Genomic DNA, 17,342 nt, shown 5'->3' with positions numbered 1-17,342 from the left:
AATATATTAAATCTAAAACAGAGATTTAAAATACTAAATTTTAAATTTTAGTTTTATTTAGTTTGTATTTTAAATGTATATTTAATTTTAAAAAAATATTAAATCTATTTATAATTTTTAGATGTGTTTGTTTTAATTTTTTTTAATTATTATTATTATAATAAAAAATTAAATATTGTACCATTTTTTAAAGAATAGTTAGTTGAATTGAGAAAAATTCTATCCATTTAACACTTATATAATGAGTAGTAATATTGTCACGAGATTGATGTGACTTCATTGTTATTCGAAAATGAAGATGCTATGCAAGGTCTCGCTTTTGCTCTTATTCTTGGCCACACTGACTTGCTACTGCAACGCCTTGCCCCTCTCAGCCCACAAGCGATGGATCATCGACGACGCAACGGGGAAGCGTGTGAAACTCACGTGCGCTCATTGGGTTGCACATGCAAAGCCAATGGTGGCGGAGGGTTTGGACCACTTGCCCTTAAACGACATCGTTAAGCAGTTTCCTGAACGGGGATTCAACTGCGTTCGTCTCTCCTATGCGACTTACATGTTCACTCGCTACGCCAACGTCTCCATTGGCGAGACCTTGAGTAGTCTGGACATACCGGAGAGGGTGGCAGCGATAGAGAAGCACAACCCTTGGGTGCTGAACATGACGCACCTTCAGGCTTTTGAAGCTGTGGTTGATGCCTTGGATAAACAAGGGGTCATGATGCTCATTGATAACCATGTTAGCATGCCTAAATGGTGCTGTGATCGTCAAGATCAGAATGGCTTCTTCAATGACAGGCACTTTCAACCTCGTGAATGGCTTCAAGGTTTGGCTTTTGTAGCCCAACATTTCAAGGGAAAACGCCATGTGAGTTGTCAACAAAAACATTTATTTTCATGGATTAATTTTGCTAACAGATTATTCACGTTTGGAAGATAAAAATGAGCATAAAGTTATCTTATTTTCTCTTCATTAATTATCTTTAAAATATATATATTAGATACAATAAGTATATAATTTTAAATGTTATATTATTGTTAATATATTATCTTAATGACATTTTTAAATAACGGAATGTTATATGGACAATGTACACCTTTTTTTTTATAATTTCTATTTTGATATAAAACGGATTAATAAGAAGCGAAAGAAAAATTAAAATTGTGTTTTTCATATCATAAAATATTCAAAAGGAGATTATTTTATACTTTTTAGTTTTATTTTTTAATTTTTAGTTCATTAACAGAATCATATTTATATGATATAATTCAGTTGTTATATATTATCACATTACATTAACGGAATAGTATCTCAGATTCATACATAGTGCACACAAATTCAACGAACTCTATCCACTTTATAAATATAATACTCAAAACTTTATATTATAAAATTTGATTTGAATCTTTTTTCCAAACCACGCAAATATAGGCGTATATGTCAAAGATCACACTCTTTGAACTAGCTAATCGTTTTTTACTCAAGTATCCTTTTCTTAATTTTGTTGCATTAGGTTGTGGCTATGGACTTAAGAAATGAGCTTAGAGGTTCACGTGAAAGTTCAAAGGATTGGTATAAGTACGTGAGGCAAGGAGCAAGAACCATTCACCAACACAACCCTAATCTCTTAGTTGTAATCTCAGGCTTAGACTTCGACAAAGACTTCACGTTCTTGAAGAACAAGCCCCTTGACCTAAACTTCACCAACAAGATAGTTTACGAGGCGCACTTGTACTCTTTTACCGGCGACACAGGCAGTTGGAGCCTTCAACCGGTGAATCGGGTTTGCGCCTCTGTCCTGGAGTCGGTGCAAAATCTATGGGGATTTTTGATAGGCGGAAGCAACCCAGCACCAATGTTTGTGAGCGAATTCGGTTATGACATGACGGGTGAAAATGATGCAGACAACAAATACATCGTGTGCTTCAAGTCTTACCTTGCAGCGATGGACATGGATTGGAGCTTGTGGTCTTTTGGAGGAAGCTATTATTATCGACAAGGGAATGTTGGTGCTGATGAGAGCTATGCTGTTTTAACCCATGATTGGACAGGTTATAGAGACCCTAAATTCCCACACAAGTTTCAACTTCTTCAAGCTCTACTCCAAGGTACATACCCTAATCATCTACTTCATCTAATCATCTAATCCAGAAATGTAGTGCTAATTAATGTGATATTCCGATGCAGATCCAGCTTCTAACCTTTCAAAGTCCCAGATACTGTTCCATCCTTTGAGCGGTAACTGCACGCACGTGAGCAGCAAGAAGGAACTTGAATTTGGTGACTGCAAGAACCATGTTAGGTGGAGTTTCGAAGGAGATGGAGCCCCAATCAGAATGATGGACTCTCCTCTGTGTCTGAAGGCAACTGGTGAAGGCCTTCCTCCAACACTCTCAAAGGATTGCTTGTCACCACCACAGAGTTCTTGGAGATTTGTTTCGGTGACGGGTCTTCATTTAGCCACCAAAAATAAGAATGGGGACCTTCTGTGCTTGGACACTGATTCTCATTCTTCTAAGTTAGTCACCAAAAAATGCATCTGCGTTGATGACGATGATTCTGCTTGTTTGGATAATCCCCAAAGCCAGTGGTTCCAGCTTCTTACAACCAACGTCTAGTTAAATTAAATATTTTAGGATTAGCATTAGTTCTTATTTTTAATGGCACCTACCCGATGCCATATTAGCATAATCGTAATAATAAAATCTATGGAAAAGTATATGGAACCAAAAGGTGATCAGCCAAAAAGTAAACAAAATCGTTTAATTAGAATCATTTTTTGAATAATATGTTTGAAAACTGCTCCTGGAATCACGGAGCACAAATCAAAACCCAATTTTTCATGGAGCCCAAACACATTTTGGCTAATTTTTGGCTGATATGCTTTTGTTCCTAGTTGTTCTCCACGAGTCATGAACTCCTTTGTCATCGTATTATATCCATGACTTCTTTAGATCTTGGAATATCATCGTATTATATCCATGACCACTTGACCAGGCCAAAATATGAGTTTTTGTCGCATCCAAATTGGACATTATACAACTCCTGAACTCCATAAAAACACACAACATTGGGCCTATCAACCATCCACCGCATGTGGTATAAGTGACGCAAACAACACATTAGTTGGCCTTAAGTTTCACGCCAATGGGCTTTAATTTTACGCAACCCTCGGTATCCAGTTTATAGACGACGCTATTTGGACTTAAATTTACGCTAACAACAGTGTACATAATGGGCTCACATTGGACTCTACCCAATCAAAATCCCAAATATTGGGCCTCACTACCATCACATTCTCTTCCTGTTTCTTTTTTATTTTTTAGTAAATTATATTTTTTCTGTTTGAAATTTAATAAAAAATTTTAAAAAAAATTTAAATTTTTTTATTTTAATTTTGTGTTAACATTTTTTTATTTAAATTAAATATATTAGTTAATAACAAACTCTTAAATAAAATTTCATTTCGTAATGAATTAGTCTTTTTATCTATGGGGCTAAAAAATAACAAAAACAGTACCAGTTGGAAGCTATTCTGCTATTGAATCACTCCAACAGCTAAGACAATATTCAATTCTAATTACATGGAATGGAATAGTCCTTTTTGTGTCTCTATTTTCAACATCCAACATTCCTGCTCCGTAAGCAAAGCGATGGCGTGAATAAGTTGTTATTTTTGGTAGATATAGATATGGATATGAATATACTCATTAATAGAACTTACCTTTGTTGACTACTAAATCAAACAATTGAATCCAAAACGACTACCATAGTCAAAATAAAATCAACCCACCTAAAAATACACGTGATCCATAGGGCGACAAAAATAATCACACGGTTACTATTATCTCAAATCAAGTTGCCACGTGGCAAAAGCTACGCCGCTGATAATGTAGCAAATTTTGGGCCCCACAGAATTATTACCCGCCAACTTAAAAGATTCTCGTGTGCACACTCAGACTCAACAAAACAAACTTTTCTATCTTATCTTCTTCTGTTTATTTTATTTTCGCTCCCTCTTTCTTTCTCTCTCTCTCTCTCTCTTGCACTTTTTCAAACCCCTGCATTTGCAAAACCCAAAAGGGTGGTGCCTTAAAAAACCGAACTTTCTTTACGTTTTGTGGGTAGGGAAAGTTCGGTGCAAACAATTACAATGGGGGAACAACTGGAGAAGCAAGAGAGGGCGGTGCTTATGGTGGAGGACGAAGAAAAGGACGGGTTGTTGGAGGGAATGGCGGTTTTGGACTTCGACATGCTGTGCTCCTCCGTGGCGTTGAGAACCTCGCATCGGAATTGGGGGAAGCTTGGGAGGGTTGTTGGGAATGATGATGATGATGAAGAACAAAATGGTGGAGAGTTTGGCGGGGTTTTGAGGATGTGGGAAGGTGAACTCCTTGATTGTTTCGATGATCGTCGCATTCTTCTTGAATCCACATGGTAGGTAATTTTATCACAAAAGTTGCAAATTGTGTACATCAACGTACAGCTTTATTATTAACTTGTGCCAGGATTTTTGTAACTATTGTTCTATGTTTGATTATTGTGTGTTCTTTTTTCTTTCATGTATGATGTTAAAGAAGGTAAGGTTCATCTTGTTGAGGGAAATTTATCATTCTTCTTTTCATTGTTTATTTCTGTATAGATAAGGTATATATAGAGTACCCAGTTTGAAGATTCTCATGCTGTATTATGTCATGTCTGAAATGTTTAGAATATTTGGTGTTGCAGCTGTCCTTGCTACCGATTTGGGAAGAACATGAAGAGAGCTGGTTTTGGTTCTTGCTACATTCAGGTATGCTTAAGTTTGAACTTTGGGGAATGATTCAATTTCAATGTTAGAATTGGCAGTTTTTGTTCATGTTAAGTAGGTCTCTGAAATTATTGGAACTTCCCTGTCTAATTTTGCAGGCAGCAATGTATTTCCTGCTTGCCATTGGTGCCTTCCTTAATTTCATTGCCTTTGCTGTCACGAAACGGCACTGCTTTCTCTATCTGGCAGTTGCCTTCATCTTCTCTGTTGGATTGTATTTAGGATTCTTCCGGTCACGTATAAGACATAAGTTCAACATCAAGGTGACCCTTTTCTCCATTTATTTTATTTATCACTCTTGCAATTTTTATGCCTTGAGAGGTTTTGGTCTTCCTTTTTTTTTCTTTCTTAAGAATGACAATTATTATTGGATCCAATTATATTTAAAGTGAAATTATTAGTAGTGTAGCTAGAACCCCATTGTTTGGATAAAGATGGAACCTTATTATAACAAGCTGGCATCATTGATTGATAATTTGTAATCCATAAACAAACAAAATTATGCTGTGGTGGTAACCTGCTAGTATTCCATCATATCTCAAAAATAAAATATACACAATTATGTTCTGGCCTTTATCTTTTCTCCCTTTTTTCCTCTTTAATTGGTATAATTAGTTTGAACTCAATCATGGAGGATTATAACAGCAAATTTTATAGACATATTTTTGCATACATGAAGGTTTATTTTAAAAAAGGTTGGTTGACACAGTTTTGAGTCGTGTGATTTCCTCATATGAGAACAAAAAAGCAAGACTTTACATTACTTATTCATTTACTTTTATTCGTTGTTGTGTCTTGTGCGATATAATTTGACTAATGTGTTTGTTGTACTGAAACCTTCTGCAGGGTAGTGATAGTTCCTTGGACGTTAGCATCTACCATTTTGCTTGTCCTTGCTGTACATTAAGTCAGGTCATTTTCAAAATTTTATCTCATTTCAATTTGGTTTTCCTGATATATTTTGTTGTGATATGGGAAAGAAACTATGGAATATGGACTATATTTGCATCCGATTAAGAGAAATGCTTGGTTTGCATCGTATACTAGGTCAACTCACACCTCCACCACCATTGAATTGACTGTATCGTAATAGGATTGTGAGTTGTTCCTTTGTATGATCCAGAAAGAGTACACTTGTGGTTACTTATATTTAAAATTAGTAATGATCATAACTTAAATGGTTCTAACTTAAGATGCGTAATTGGTATCAATCTTAATATTGAATATTGGTATCTTTTGTAATATGATGCAGGAGTCTAGAACCTTGGAGATGAACAATGTTCAGGATGGAACTTGGCATGGTCGTGGTGACACAATATGCATCGATGGCTTTGGTGGAAAGGGCAAGTTAAACCCTCCTCCTCTTATTACAGTCGAGTCTATTGATGATAAAGGTAGCATGGAAAAGAACACAAATTTACACAATCCAGCTTGAATTCAAGTGCACGTGGGGAATATTTGAAACAATGGTTCTTCACCTGAACTGAATCCTTATGTGTCTGCATCACATATTTCATTACGAGTTTCTCAAGGATGTCCTCGCTCGAACGAAGAAATACAGCGCAGATTCCATCGGTCCTTGAAAGTTTGTACTCAGGACTCGGTGGTAAGGAGGCATAGAGGAAGAATTTCTGTGTGTGTTCTATGTGATTGTTTCAATTGGTTTCAGATAGAGATCAATGTTCTGTTCGAATTTGTCTCAGCAGGGTGAGCTGTTAAATTTGCACTTCTATTCTACATACAGCTTCTGTGTTTCGTTCTCAACGAAGAGAGTTTAGTTTTACCAACCCTTTGTAATATAGTTTGTCTTTGTGAGTTATGAGTGGTGTTGTATATCTGTTCTACATCATTGTTGTATATATATTCAACGGATTAAGTATTTTTAATGTTAAACTTGTACATACACTTGAAGCCTGAAGAGCATAGTTCCTCCGGTTAAGTTTATTGTGTCGAGTTTGCTATACTAGTGAATTGTTATCAATCCAAGGTGTTGTGCATTTCAGGTTGTGCTATATATCTTAGTCTTCTTTGTAGGAATATTAAAAAAAAAAAAAGTTCAAGGATAAAAACATTCAGCTGTGATTTAACGAGAGATCAGCAAAATGGTAAACTATAAATTTATCTAGCAAAATGGTAAACTATAAATTTATCTAACTTAGAATAAGTGCTTTCATTGAGAGTTGAACTCAAGACCTCCCGCTTACTAAACGGGTGCTCTAACCAACTGAGCTATGAAAGCTTTTTTGTTATCAACTAAACCAGGTAAAAATAAAAACAAAATATTTATTGTCCTACTTTGGTATTTTTGATTATATATACCAAACCATTTGCAGTGTTCAAGTAACAATTTATTTATTAGATAAAATCTTCAAATATTCATTTCTAATATTTTATCTTTTCATATGGTTGCTACCCATGTATATGCATCAAGTCCAAAAAAAATGACTCAGTTGACCTCAAGAAGCCCAAGAGAGTCAAGACGAGTAGCTGTGTTCTATTATTTTATAATTGATTTGAGCCGAAAAAGAATAATAATAAGAGAAATAAGAAAAAGAAATTATTATTCAATAATGCTTCAGCCTTCAGGGGCATTGAAAATAGACATGAATGCATTATGTATGACTTCTTTCCAAGGAAAAAGGTGGGTTCATAATTTTGGTCTGAATGGAGCATTTTGAGTTAAGGCTATGTCTCCATGATTGAATAATAATTTCGTTCTGTCCTCATCAAATGTTGCACGAATTTGAAGCAATTGAACAACATATCATAAGAATACACAATCAGCGTATTAGTATTTAGTACAGTCGCCAAAAGTAATCAATAAATTACTTGAAAGGATGATTGAATTTAAATAATATGATCTTCTAGATTCTCACAAGATATAATTGAAGCTCTAAGTAATAATTGATGGTTTGAGCGTTAAACTGTGACTTTCATTTCCTTCCATTGTTTCATTAAAAATAGTTTTAGTTTAGTGCAAAGAGCATTACAGCATGATTTGGTAATTAACTATTAAATATATTCTTTCCGCTACGTATCTTTGTGGCTTTTTATTATGTGGTGCATGAAATGTGGTGAGATGATGAGTTGATGACTTGCAAAGCAGACAGGCATATCCCTTAGCCAACACTTCCCATTTGTGTTTTCATAAAATTTGTTGTTTTTTAATAGCAAAATACAAACGTCGTTCCTTTACACAAGTTGAGATTAGGTCAAAAGATTCCCAAGCTTTTGTTGCTTTCGGAAATAGAGTACGAGACAAATACCCATAATTGATGAGAGATGGTTGAAGAGACTAGAGCGATATGTTTGGATAATGGGATAGGAAAAAGAAATATAAAAGAGAATATTTAAAGAAGGAGAAAAAAAAAACAAGTCTTAATATATATTTTTTTTCAATTCAAATGTTATGGGCATCTCCTCCCTAATCCATATTGACAAGAAAATTCAATTCCTTCACAAATAGTTAAATTTATCTTCCTGAACCTGAACCAATATTCGCTTTAGAAATTGAACTGAAATTTGACAGATGCGACGGTATATTTTCATCATCACAATGCTTTCACTTTAAATACTTCTAAAATGTGTAACAAAAAAAAAACTGAAATTTCATTTTCCACATTGACAGGTTTTTTAACTGTTGTCACTGCAATAATATGATTTTGTTGGCTTTAATATACGAAAATAATACAGCAAAACAAATGTAGCTTAAAGCAATACTCTATTAATCAACAGATTTGTCATTATTAATATATACAATTTGAGCAATAAAATCCCTTGCTCAAACAATTTTATGAAATATATATCACACTTGGCTTTTTTGTGCGTTGAACAAATAAGTAGCAAAAATCTGAGAGTGCATACACACAAAGATTAAGCATCCATTTACATGACCAAAAGTAAATTAGGTCATGCTAAAAAAAAGTACATCATTCATTTAGGGAGTTGGCGACCCGATCCGACCCACCACAAACTCCGAACCACCTCTCTGTGGTTCATCCCCACCTGTCATTGCCATTGCTGGGTAACCGGAACCAGGCACCGCCTGATACATCTGCTGTTTCACACCGTCTTGAACCACAGCCGCTGTGGCAGATGTACTGTATGGATGGTGCATCGGGCTTACATGCCTCAGACCCGCGCCATATACTTGACCCGAACCCGGAACAAAATGACGGTACCCGACTGGAACCTGACCCGGAACCACTGCATGATACGGTTGTTGAACGTATGGATATGGAGCCTGCATATGAACCGGAAGAGTTCCTGGTTGAACCGGACCGGGAAAATAGTAAACCGGAACCGGTTGAACAGAATGGCCCGAATAGGAGGCATCCGCGGCGTAGTGCAGAACAGTGTTACCCGGGTACGTGTTTGGTTGCGGTTGAGGTTGTGGAGCCGGTTCAGCTTCGATTTGAATCTCCTTGGACTCCACTTCAGGAGCCGGGTTCGCCGGTTTGGTTTTAACTGGTGGAAGGTTGGGGATAGATGGCACGCACGGCACTGATGATGTGGAGGAAAATTGAGACGCAACTGGGGCAGGAGAACCCGGATCCGAATATAGACAGGGTCGGTCCTTATGTCGTAATTCGCGGTTGCTTTGCGTTTCTTCGGAGTTGTCCAACCCGAAGAGGTAATCGGGAACCTCCGAGACCATGGAGGAAGCTTCGGAGCGGCCTCGCTCGAGGGCTGAGACGCCGCCGTTGAGGGCGTCGAGGAACCAGCTCTCGCGTTTAACGGAGCCGTTGAGGAGGGAGCTGATGCTGCCGGCTCGGGAGGTATCGTCGGCGGCGGATGATTCCGGAAAGAGGAAGAGGCGGAGACGAGCGGATCGGGGATTTTGATTGTGTGCGACGCGGTCGTACTCGTCCATCATGTTCTCGACGTCTTCGTCGGTGGTGACAGAAATTAGCGCGTCAAGGTCCTCGTTGGGAAGCTGGTACTTGGCGGTTATGTTGGTCATACCTGCACCGAATGAAATCACGAAAGTGAAGAAGAGAAGAGAAGAGAGAAAAAGGGAGAAAAGAGGAGTTGGAGAGTGACCTGATAGCTTGGAGAGCTTGAGGAGGAAGGCGGGGAAGGAGATGGAGCGGTTGATGGCAAGTATGCGGGTGTCACCGCCGACATAGCGGAGCTGGTTGTCGTGAGGACGAGGGAGGATCTTGCCGCCGAAGCTGCACATGAAGCGGACGCGTTGAGGGGGGTCGTGGAAGTGGTCGGAGCGAGGGGAGGAGGCGACGGAGTCGGTGTCGAAGTCGCAGGTGGGATGGAGTGGGTGTGACGTCATTGTGATCTCCGGCGTTGAGAGAGTGAGTGAAGTCAGACACGTAGGTTCCCTTCTGTCATTCCTTTACGCACCTTGCATGTTCCACCACTATATATACAAAGCTCCCTCCTTTTCCCCCCCTTCAACACTCTCAACTTTCAAGTAGGGGTGTTTGTTTCAGTTTTAAATTCAAACTCCAAACTCCAAACCATTCTCATTCATTGTTCTTAACATTAAATAATTTTAATTTTAGCATTAGATTAGATTAGATTATATTTTATCTTTAATAATTACCCAAATTATATTAAATTTTTTTATATCTACTTTTTAAAATCAATTTGATCCAGTTCAAATCAAATCGTGTCATGCATTATTGTCATCTTATTATTAAACTTAAGATTTAACTTATAATATATTTAATATATTTATATATTATTTTAAGTAATTTGCATATTATTATTTAATTTCTTATTTTAATATTATTATAAAATTTATTTATTCAGTTGAAGTTATTTATATTAATAGTTTAATACTATTTTTTTTAAAACTGAATAAAAAATTTAAGAGTAAATAATCACTTCTGATTATAAAATATTCAAACACCGTTAAAAAATTAAAATTGTACTTATAAAAAATTAACTCTATACTATAAAATTAGGGTTGGAAGTGAGCCGAGTTGAGTCGAGCTAGACCAGGCTTAAACTCGACTTACGAAAATTAAGCTTGGCTCACGGCTCGACTCATTAACAATTGAGCATATTTTGTAAGCTTAAGTTCGACTCAACGAAAGCTCACGAACTGGCTCGAGCTCACGAGCTGACTCAAATAATAGGAATATAATCTATAATTCTATCAATAAATTATAACTTATATATATTAAAAAATATTAAAAAATAAATTTAATATATTGTCTATCTATCATTATAAATTTTTTATTTATGTTCTACATGAAAATTATATATAAAAAATGACTATAAAATTTTAAACAATTAAAAACATTCATATATATGTAAAATTATATATTATTATTATTATTATTATTATTATTATTATTATATATATATATATAATTATTAATACACATATTCTATATACATTTAATCTATATTTTTAATATTATACATATAATTGAGCACTATATAACTATCCAAACCTTAAAAAATTATCTAAAAACTCTCTCTCTCTCTTTCTCTCTCTCTCTCAGAGAGAAAGAGGACATAGTAGCTTCTTTCGAAAAATTTTCACAAGGTCACAAAGCAAGCTTGGGTTACCACTGGAGGTTATGGGAATAACTCGAATCAGGAAAAATGGAATCCATTGTTCATCGTTTCCAAAGATAGCTGTAGTGAAGGTGGACACATGTGAAAAAGAGAAGGGGATAAAGAGGGCTGCAAGTCTATGCTAAGAGAGGAGGGAGAGAAAGAGAGTAATGTGATGACGATGATGATGGGTGAGGTCAAGGAATGGTAATTTAAAATTTTTTGGTAATTTTTAGGGGTTGAATAGTTTTGTAGTAAGAAGTCGATTTTTTATGGGTACGACTTTAATTTTATTATTTCATTATCAATATGTTACCGTTCGAATTTTTTATGATAAAAAATGACTATTTACTCAACTTTTTTTTGTGAATTAAAAGAAAACAAATAACAACAAAAAAAAGAAATAAAAATAAACAAGAAACTACTTAAGAAAGATAGTCCCACTGAATACTACTCTCAAACTCTTTCCAAGGCAACGGAAGCTCCACTTGAGGAGAAAGGATCCTCATTGCAGTCTTTGCCATGAAATCTGCTACTGTGTTTGCATCTCTCAAGATCAACCAAACATCAGCACGCCGTTTCCAAGACATGATATCTCGGATTTTTAACACCAAATGATCAATAAAACCAGAGCAATCCTGTAAATTATTAACAATAGTAAAGACCTCCACAAGTCTGTCTCACATATAATGTCTCTATGCCCCAAGTCCCATGCTAAAAGAAAGCCTCTCCAAATAGCAAATAACTCTCCTTGCAAAATGCTACGACTCTCAATTGTTCCCAGACAGCCTCGTTGCCACCTTTCCTTCCAATTTATTCTAACACAAGCAAAACCAACCCGAACACCATTGTCAGGATAGCTAGCATCACAATTAATATTAAAGGTATCCAGTGAGGGAGGAATCCAAAAGCCACTAATGGTGGAGGGATAGACAGTCGTTGCAACTCAAAAATATTCCGAAGCTCCTTTTTCAAGGACAAAGCCATACCAGTCACCTTGTCTATGGTCCAATACTCGTGAGGATGAAAGATCTTGTTATTCCTCGAACGCCAAATTCACCAGAGACCATAAAAGAATCTAAAGAGGCGCTGTTTGATATTATGTACAAACCAACTCATCAAATCCATTGGTTGACCAGAGATCCCCCGAGTTTGCCAAATTAGCTGGGCTTTTGGATAATTCTGACTGCAATGTAAAACCGATTCCTGACCTGAGAAACATCGTGGAAAGCTATCTGTGTGCGAAATGCCCCTCCTAAAACGAAATGCAGCAGTAGGAAGAGCCTTTCGAAGACATTGCCAGGCCAAAATTTTGTGCTTTTCCAGAACATGTTGACGCCAAAACCAAAGCCAATTATCCCTATACTCCCAACTAAACATCTTTTTACTGAGCCACAAATAACCACTACGAGTATCATAAACCTTTAAAGCCGCACCAGTCCAACACTAACCGACCTCTGAACCAGCTTGAACATCCGGGTTGTAAGAGTTAATGTTGCTCTGCAGAGACTGATTCAGAGAAGAATAGATATTCTCAAGGTTCCACTGTCCAGATGATCAAAGGTCCAAGATCCTGAGATCCGAATAAGAAATGTGAACATAATCCATCTCATGACGCAGTCGCCCCTCTTTTCGCTATTTAGAAAACCAAAAGTTCTATTCCAAATCTCAATGCACCAAATAAAACCTTCATTCAGAATATTCCAAACTCGACATATACTCTTCCAAACATAAGATCCCCTTTCTCGAGACCGATTGAAACAATCATCCTTAGAAGAATGGTATTTCTCCGTCAACAGTTGAACCCATAACTTGTCAAGATGGTGAAAAAGTTGCCAAACTAGCTTTCCAAGAAGAGCAATATTAGCACAAAAAGGATCTCTAATTTCCAGACCCTCAACTTCTTAGGGGTGACCAACACCTTCCAGTTAACTAGATTCAGGCCTCTACTATCAGCTTGACCCTTCCATAGAAAGTTTCACATCGTGGATTCTATCTTATTAGTTACCCCTTTAGAGAAGAGAAATACTTGCATGCGGTAAGTAGGAATCGCAGTCACTACCGAATTGAGCAAACAAAGTCTGTCCGCCTTATTAATTAAGCAATCTCCCTTTCCAGCTGGCTCATCCCTAAATACTTGCCCAAGTTCTGGACGAATCTGATGGAGGACACTCTAGTGAAAATCTCTTTTCTTATCGCCAAAACATTCCTAGAGCATAGTGCTTTAGATTTATCCACATTAACCTCCATCCTAGAGGCTCTGTAGAAATTTTCCAAAGCTACCATCACAGTTTGAACTTACTGCTTTTTGGCTTTATAGAAAAGAAGCAAATCATCAGCAAACATCAAATGAGAAATTCTTGGACTCCCTCTAGAAAGCGCAACTGGCTTCCATAAGCCCCTGTCAACTTGTTGATTAATAGAACAAGACAATCTCTCCATACACAACACAAACAGATATGGTGATATAGGATCTTCTTGCCTAAGATGCCTGCTCGAAATGAAGTTATTTAATCTATCCTCATTCCAGAGGATAGACAGTGAGGAAGCAGTGACACAACGCATAATCAGATTGACTGTCGGAGGAGGAAAGCCAAAACTCACAAGGGTTTGTTTCAGAAACCCCCAATCCACTCTATCATACGCTTTCTCTAGACCAATCTTAAAGGCTAGGGTGCCTTTCTTTGACTTTGTCTTCTTCATGAAATGGAGAACCTCTTGTGCTACAATGATGTTGTTCGGAGTTCCTCTCCCTGGGATAAACCCTCCTTGAAGGGGTCCAACAATCTCTTTGAAATGGGGACGAAGTCTATTGACCAGGACCTTTATTATAACTTTGTAAACCACATTACAGATACTAATAGGTCGAAAATTCTTCATGGAAAACGGGTTTTTTACCTTCGGAATAAGAACCACAAGAGTTTCCATCATCCTTGGATCCATATCCAAACCAGAGAACGCATGACGAACCATAGTCCAAACATCAAAACCAACAATCTCCCAATATTCTTTAAAGAAGAAAGCCTGAAACCCATCAGAGCCTGATGCCTTAAAGAATTGCATACTAAAAACGGCCGACTTAACTTCTTTTATAGTAACTCAACATTTAATCTAACCCGCAAAAAATTTAAACTGAATTAAATTGAAAAATACAATCAAACTATCTCGGTGCTACTAATACCTCTAATTCCAAGTTTCAACCGTTAAAAATTACCAATTTAGAATTATATGCTAGGATAAAAATTAGATTTTTTTTTTTATGAAGAGAGAGGAGTTAAAGAATTCAAAAATTGATTTTTCTTATGTATTTTAATATTTCATTATTTTTTCTCTAAAAGGTACTTGTTAGCAAAGAGCAAAAAGAATTTAAATTTTTAAAACTATGCTAAATTAATTTCAACTTATATGCGTTGAAGGAAATAAAAGAAAAATAATAGTATAAATTAAAAGATTCTCCTATTAATAAAAGCATAAAACCATTTTCTTTTTTTCTTCTGAAAGTTAAGTTTTTAATTAGTCCATCCATTTTGAAGGAGTTATATATCCTCAAATTTCACTTTAAAAATTGTTCAGTGATACTATTTGTTTCAAAATTTTTCCTATTATACTGTATTTTATTTAGGTTTGTGGATATAAAAAAAAAAGAAAAATATAATTTATGGACACATCCTTGAGAAGTTATTTATGGGATAACATGATTTGGAAAGCGGCCGGAAAAGCTTTGAAATTTTGTAAAGTAAGTGATAAAATAAGAATTGTCAACGAATGAGAAACTTGTATTTCTTGGTTTATTGTGAGTGTTGCGATGAATGGGTGGCTGAGAATGGTTGAGCACATTGATGAAATCATCTTATTCTGTTATAAAATTGTTGGGCGGCAGATAAAAGTAATTACTAACATTGGTAGTTGTAAGTAGTTGTTATAATCAAATCTAATGATTGGTTTGGATATCTAAAAAATAAATAATTAATTAAGCATGATTGGCACTAAAAAATTACGAGTTTGGACTTTTGGCATGGCTTTGTATGTAAGATGTATAAGGTTTTGTTTGGGGGTGACAATACTATCCAAATTTGCGGGTACCCACTCCGTCTCTATCTGTTCGGGACGGGTAATTACTCACTCCCGCACCGGGGTGGGTTTTTGGTTGGGGCGGGTCGGAATCGTGTTTAGGTTGAACCCGTCCCTACCCGCCCCGGTATATATAATATATATATGTAAATATATATATTTTTAATATATAATATATGTAACATATATAAAATAATTAGTAAAATGATTAATAATATTATATCATATATAAATTTTTATTTTAATTTATATTATGTATGTAAATGGTGGTTATATAATTTTTAAAATTTAATTTTATTTGTTGGATTTAATAATTATAGGGGCGGGGCGGGTACTCGCAGAGACGGGTTAGGGTTTAACATTTTTACAATCCGCGGATAGGGCGGGACGAATTTGATGCGGGTTTTTTATAGGGCGGGGCAGAATCGGATAGAGCAAAAACCCGCCCCTACTCACCCCTACCCACCCCGTTGCCACCCCTAATTTTGTTACTAGCTAGGCCGTCTCACCAGCTTTTGTTTAAGGATCAATCACCGGTGATTTGCATGATTACCAATTTACACACTTTAGGGTAGCTGGGTAGGGTTTGATTTAGAGTAAAAATAATGTTTTGAAAGTTTTTATGGATACCTCTTTATATAAAAGCTCTCAGTAATATTTTCTTAATTGAATTGTTCAGGTGGTATCATTAGTGAGGTCATGCACCAACATCAAATTATAAGCATCTGCTTTTCGCGACCCCATCGAATTTGATGATTATCCATTTTGTCATTACTCGTTACTATATACCTATCTTACTATCTACATTTGATTCCTTGAAGTTTGATTGGGTAAATTCTTTTAAAAAAATATTTATATATTTTAAAAGTATAAGTTATTTATCTTGTATCTAGTAAATTAAAAGGAGTTGGTTCAAATAATAATAACACAATTTATCATTTTATATATATAAATAAAAATTTATGTCTCTATCAACAACATAACTTATGTTCTTTATTATAATTAAATATAAAAATTATATATATATATATATATATATATATATATATATAAAATACAAAATATATATTAAATATAAATAATTATAACAATTTATATATATATATATAAGTAAACTTGTTCACAAACTAATAAATTGAGCTTATTTAAATTTAAACTAGTTTCATTTAATATTTGAGCTCAAATTTAGGTTTAATTTTGACGATACAGATTCATGAGCTCAATTTATCGAGCTGTTTACTAGTCCTATCAAAATCTATAAATTTTGCGGTGCAAACTTATCAATTTTTTGTTTTTTTGGGACAAATTTCAAATCTTAATCCAATTTACCCTTTTTTTTTTACCAATTTAATAGGTTAGTCATGTAAATTCAGTCCATTTTGTCACCCCTACCTAGAGCTACCTACAGTTTATAATATTGCCCTCTGCAATAGCGTCCTATAACTATAACTAGTTCTAGGTACATAAGTTTTGCTTTAAATTGTCTTATATGATTAATATGATGATGGTATATAGAGTCACGTCCACTTTTTAGTTTTTTACTAATGATGATGATTGATGAAGAAACAATATAAGATATTATATGTAAAGACTAAAGTTTGTTATTTCTTTCAATCGCTAGTTGGTTTCAGTTAAAAGGACGTGTGTGGCCATGGCTCCAGTGGACGGCGCATAAACAAGTTTTATATACACATACATTTACAAAAAATCGCACACAGACAAACCAATATATTTGCTCTTCATTTTTTCAAAAAAAGTGTTCTTTTTTTTGTCAGCTTTTTTCCAATAATTGGTTGAAATTTTAATTAATAAGGATTATTCTGGATCTTTTGCTTTATTTGATTTGGCCAAAACGCTTCTGGATATGTTTATGATTTTGGTTATGAACAGGATTGTGTTGTTACCTTCTAAGTTCTAATATTAATTAATAAAATC

The 17,342-nt window shown here is 35.5% G+C and overlaps 3 protein-coding genes and 1 non-coding gene across 4 annotated transcripts; 2 read left to right on the top strand and 2 right to left on the bottom strand.

Annotated features, from left to right (window-relative positions):
* Positions 1–292: 292 nt before the first annotated feature.
* LOC112728635 (glycosyl hydrolase 5 family protein) lies at positions 293–2,821 on the top strand. Its single transcript, XM_025778857.2, has 3 exons — positions 293–868; positions 1,515–2,109; positions 2,189–2,821. Exons 1-3 carry the CDS (start codon positions 293–295, stop codon positions 2,617–2,619), a joined length of 1,602 nt encoding a protein of 533 aa, XP_025634642.2. The 3' UTR covers positions 2,620–2,821.
* A 1,137-nt stretch (positions 2,822–3,958) lies between these two features.
* Positions 3,959–6,797, top strand: LOC112728634 (uncharacterized). The gene is made up of 5 exons (XM_025778856.3): positions 3,959–4,438; positions 4,730–4,793; positions 4,910–5,074; positions 5,658–5,723; positions 6,064–6,797. The coding sequence occupies exons 1-5, from the start codon at positions 4,155–4,157 to the stop codon at positions 6,244–6,246; spliced, it is 762 nt and encodes a 253-aa protein (XP_025634641.1). The 5' UTR covers positions 3,959–4,154; the 3' UTR covers positions 6,247–6,797.
* Positions 6,798–6,976: 179 nt separating this feature from the next.
* Positions 6,977–7,050, bottom strand: TRNAT-AGU (transfer RNA threonine (anticodon AGU)). The gene has a single exon. It is a non-coding gene; the product is annotated as a tRNA-Thr (tRNA).
* Positions 7,051–8,515: 1,465 nt separating this feature from the next.
* LOC112728633 (uncharacterized) lies at positions 8,516–10,432 on the bottom strand. The gene is made up of 2 exons (XM_025778855.3): positions 9,855–10,432; positions 8,516–9,776 (listed from the first exon to the last, which is right to left on the bottom strand). The coding sequence occupies exons 1-2, from the start codon at positions 10,096–10,098 to the stop codon at positions 8,749–8,751; spliced, it is 1,272 nt and encodes a 423-aa protein (XP_025634640.1). The 5' UTR covers positions 10,099–10,432; the 3' UTR covers positions 8,516–8,748.
* Positions 10,433–17,342: the final 6,910 nt, after the last annotated feature.

This window comes from Arachis hypogaea, chromosome 12, assembly GCF_003086295.3.
Source record: "Arachis hypogaea cultivar Tifrunner chromosome 12, arahy.Tifrunner.gnm2.J5K5, whole genome shotgun sequence".
In the NCBI taxonomy this organism is placed as follows: Eukaryota; Viridiplantae; Streptophyta; class Magnoliopsida; order Fabales; family Fabaceae; genus Arachis; species Arachis hypogaea.
Note: the sequence above shows the minus strand (reverse complement) of the source record. Positions and strands in the feature narration are given on the sequence as shown.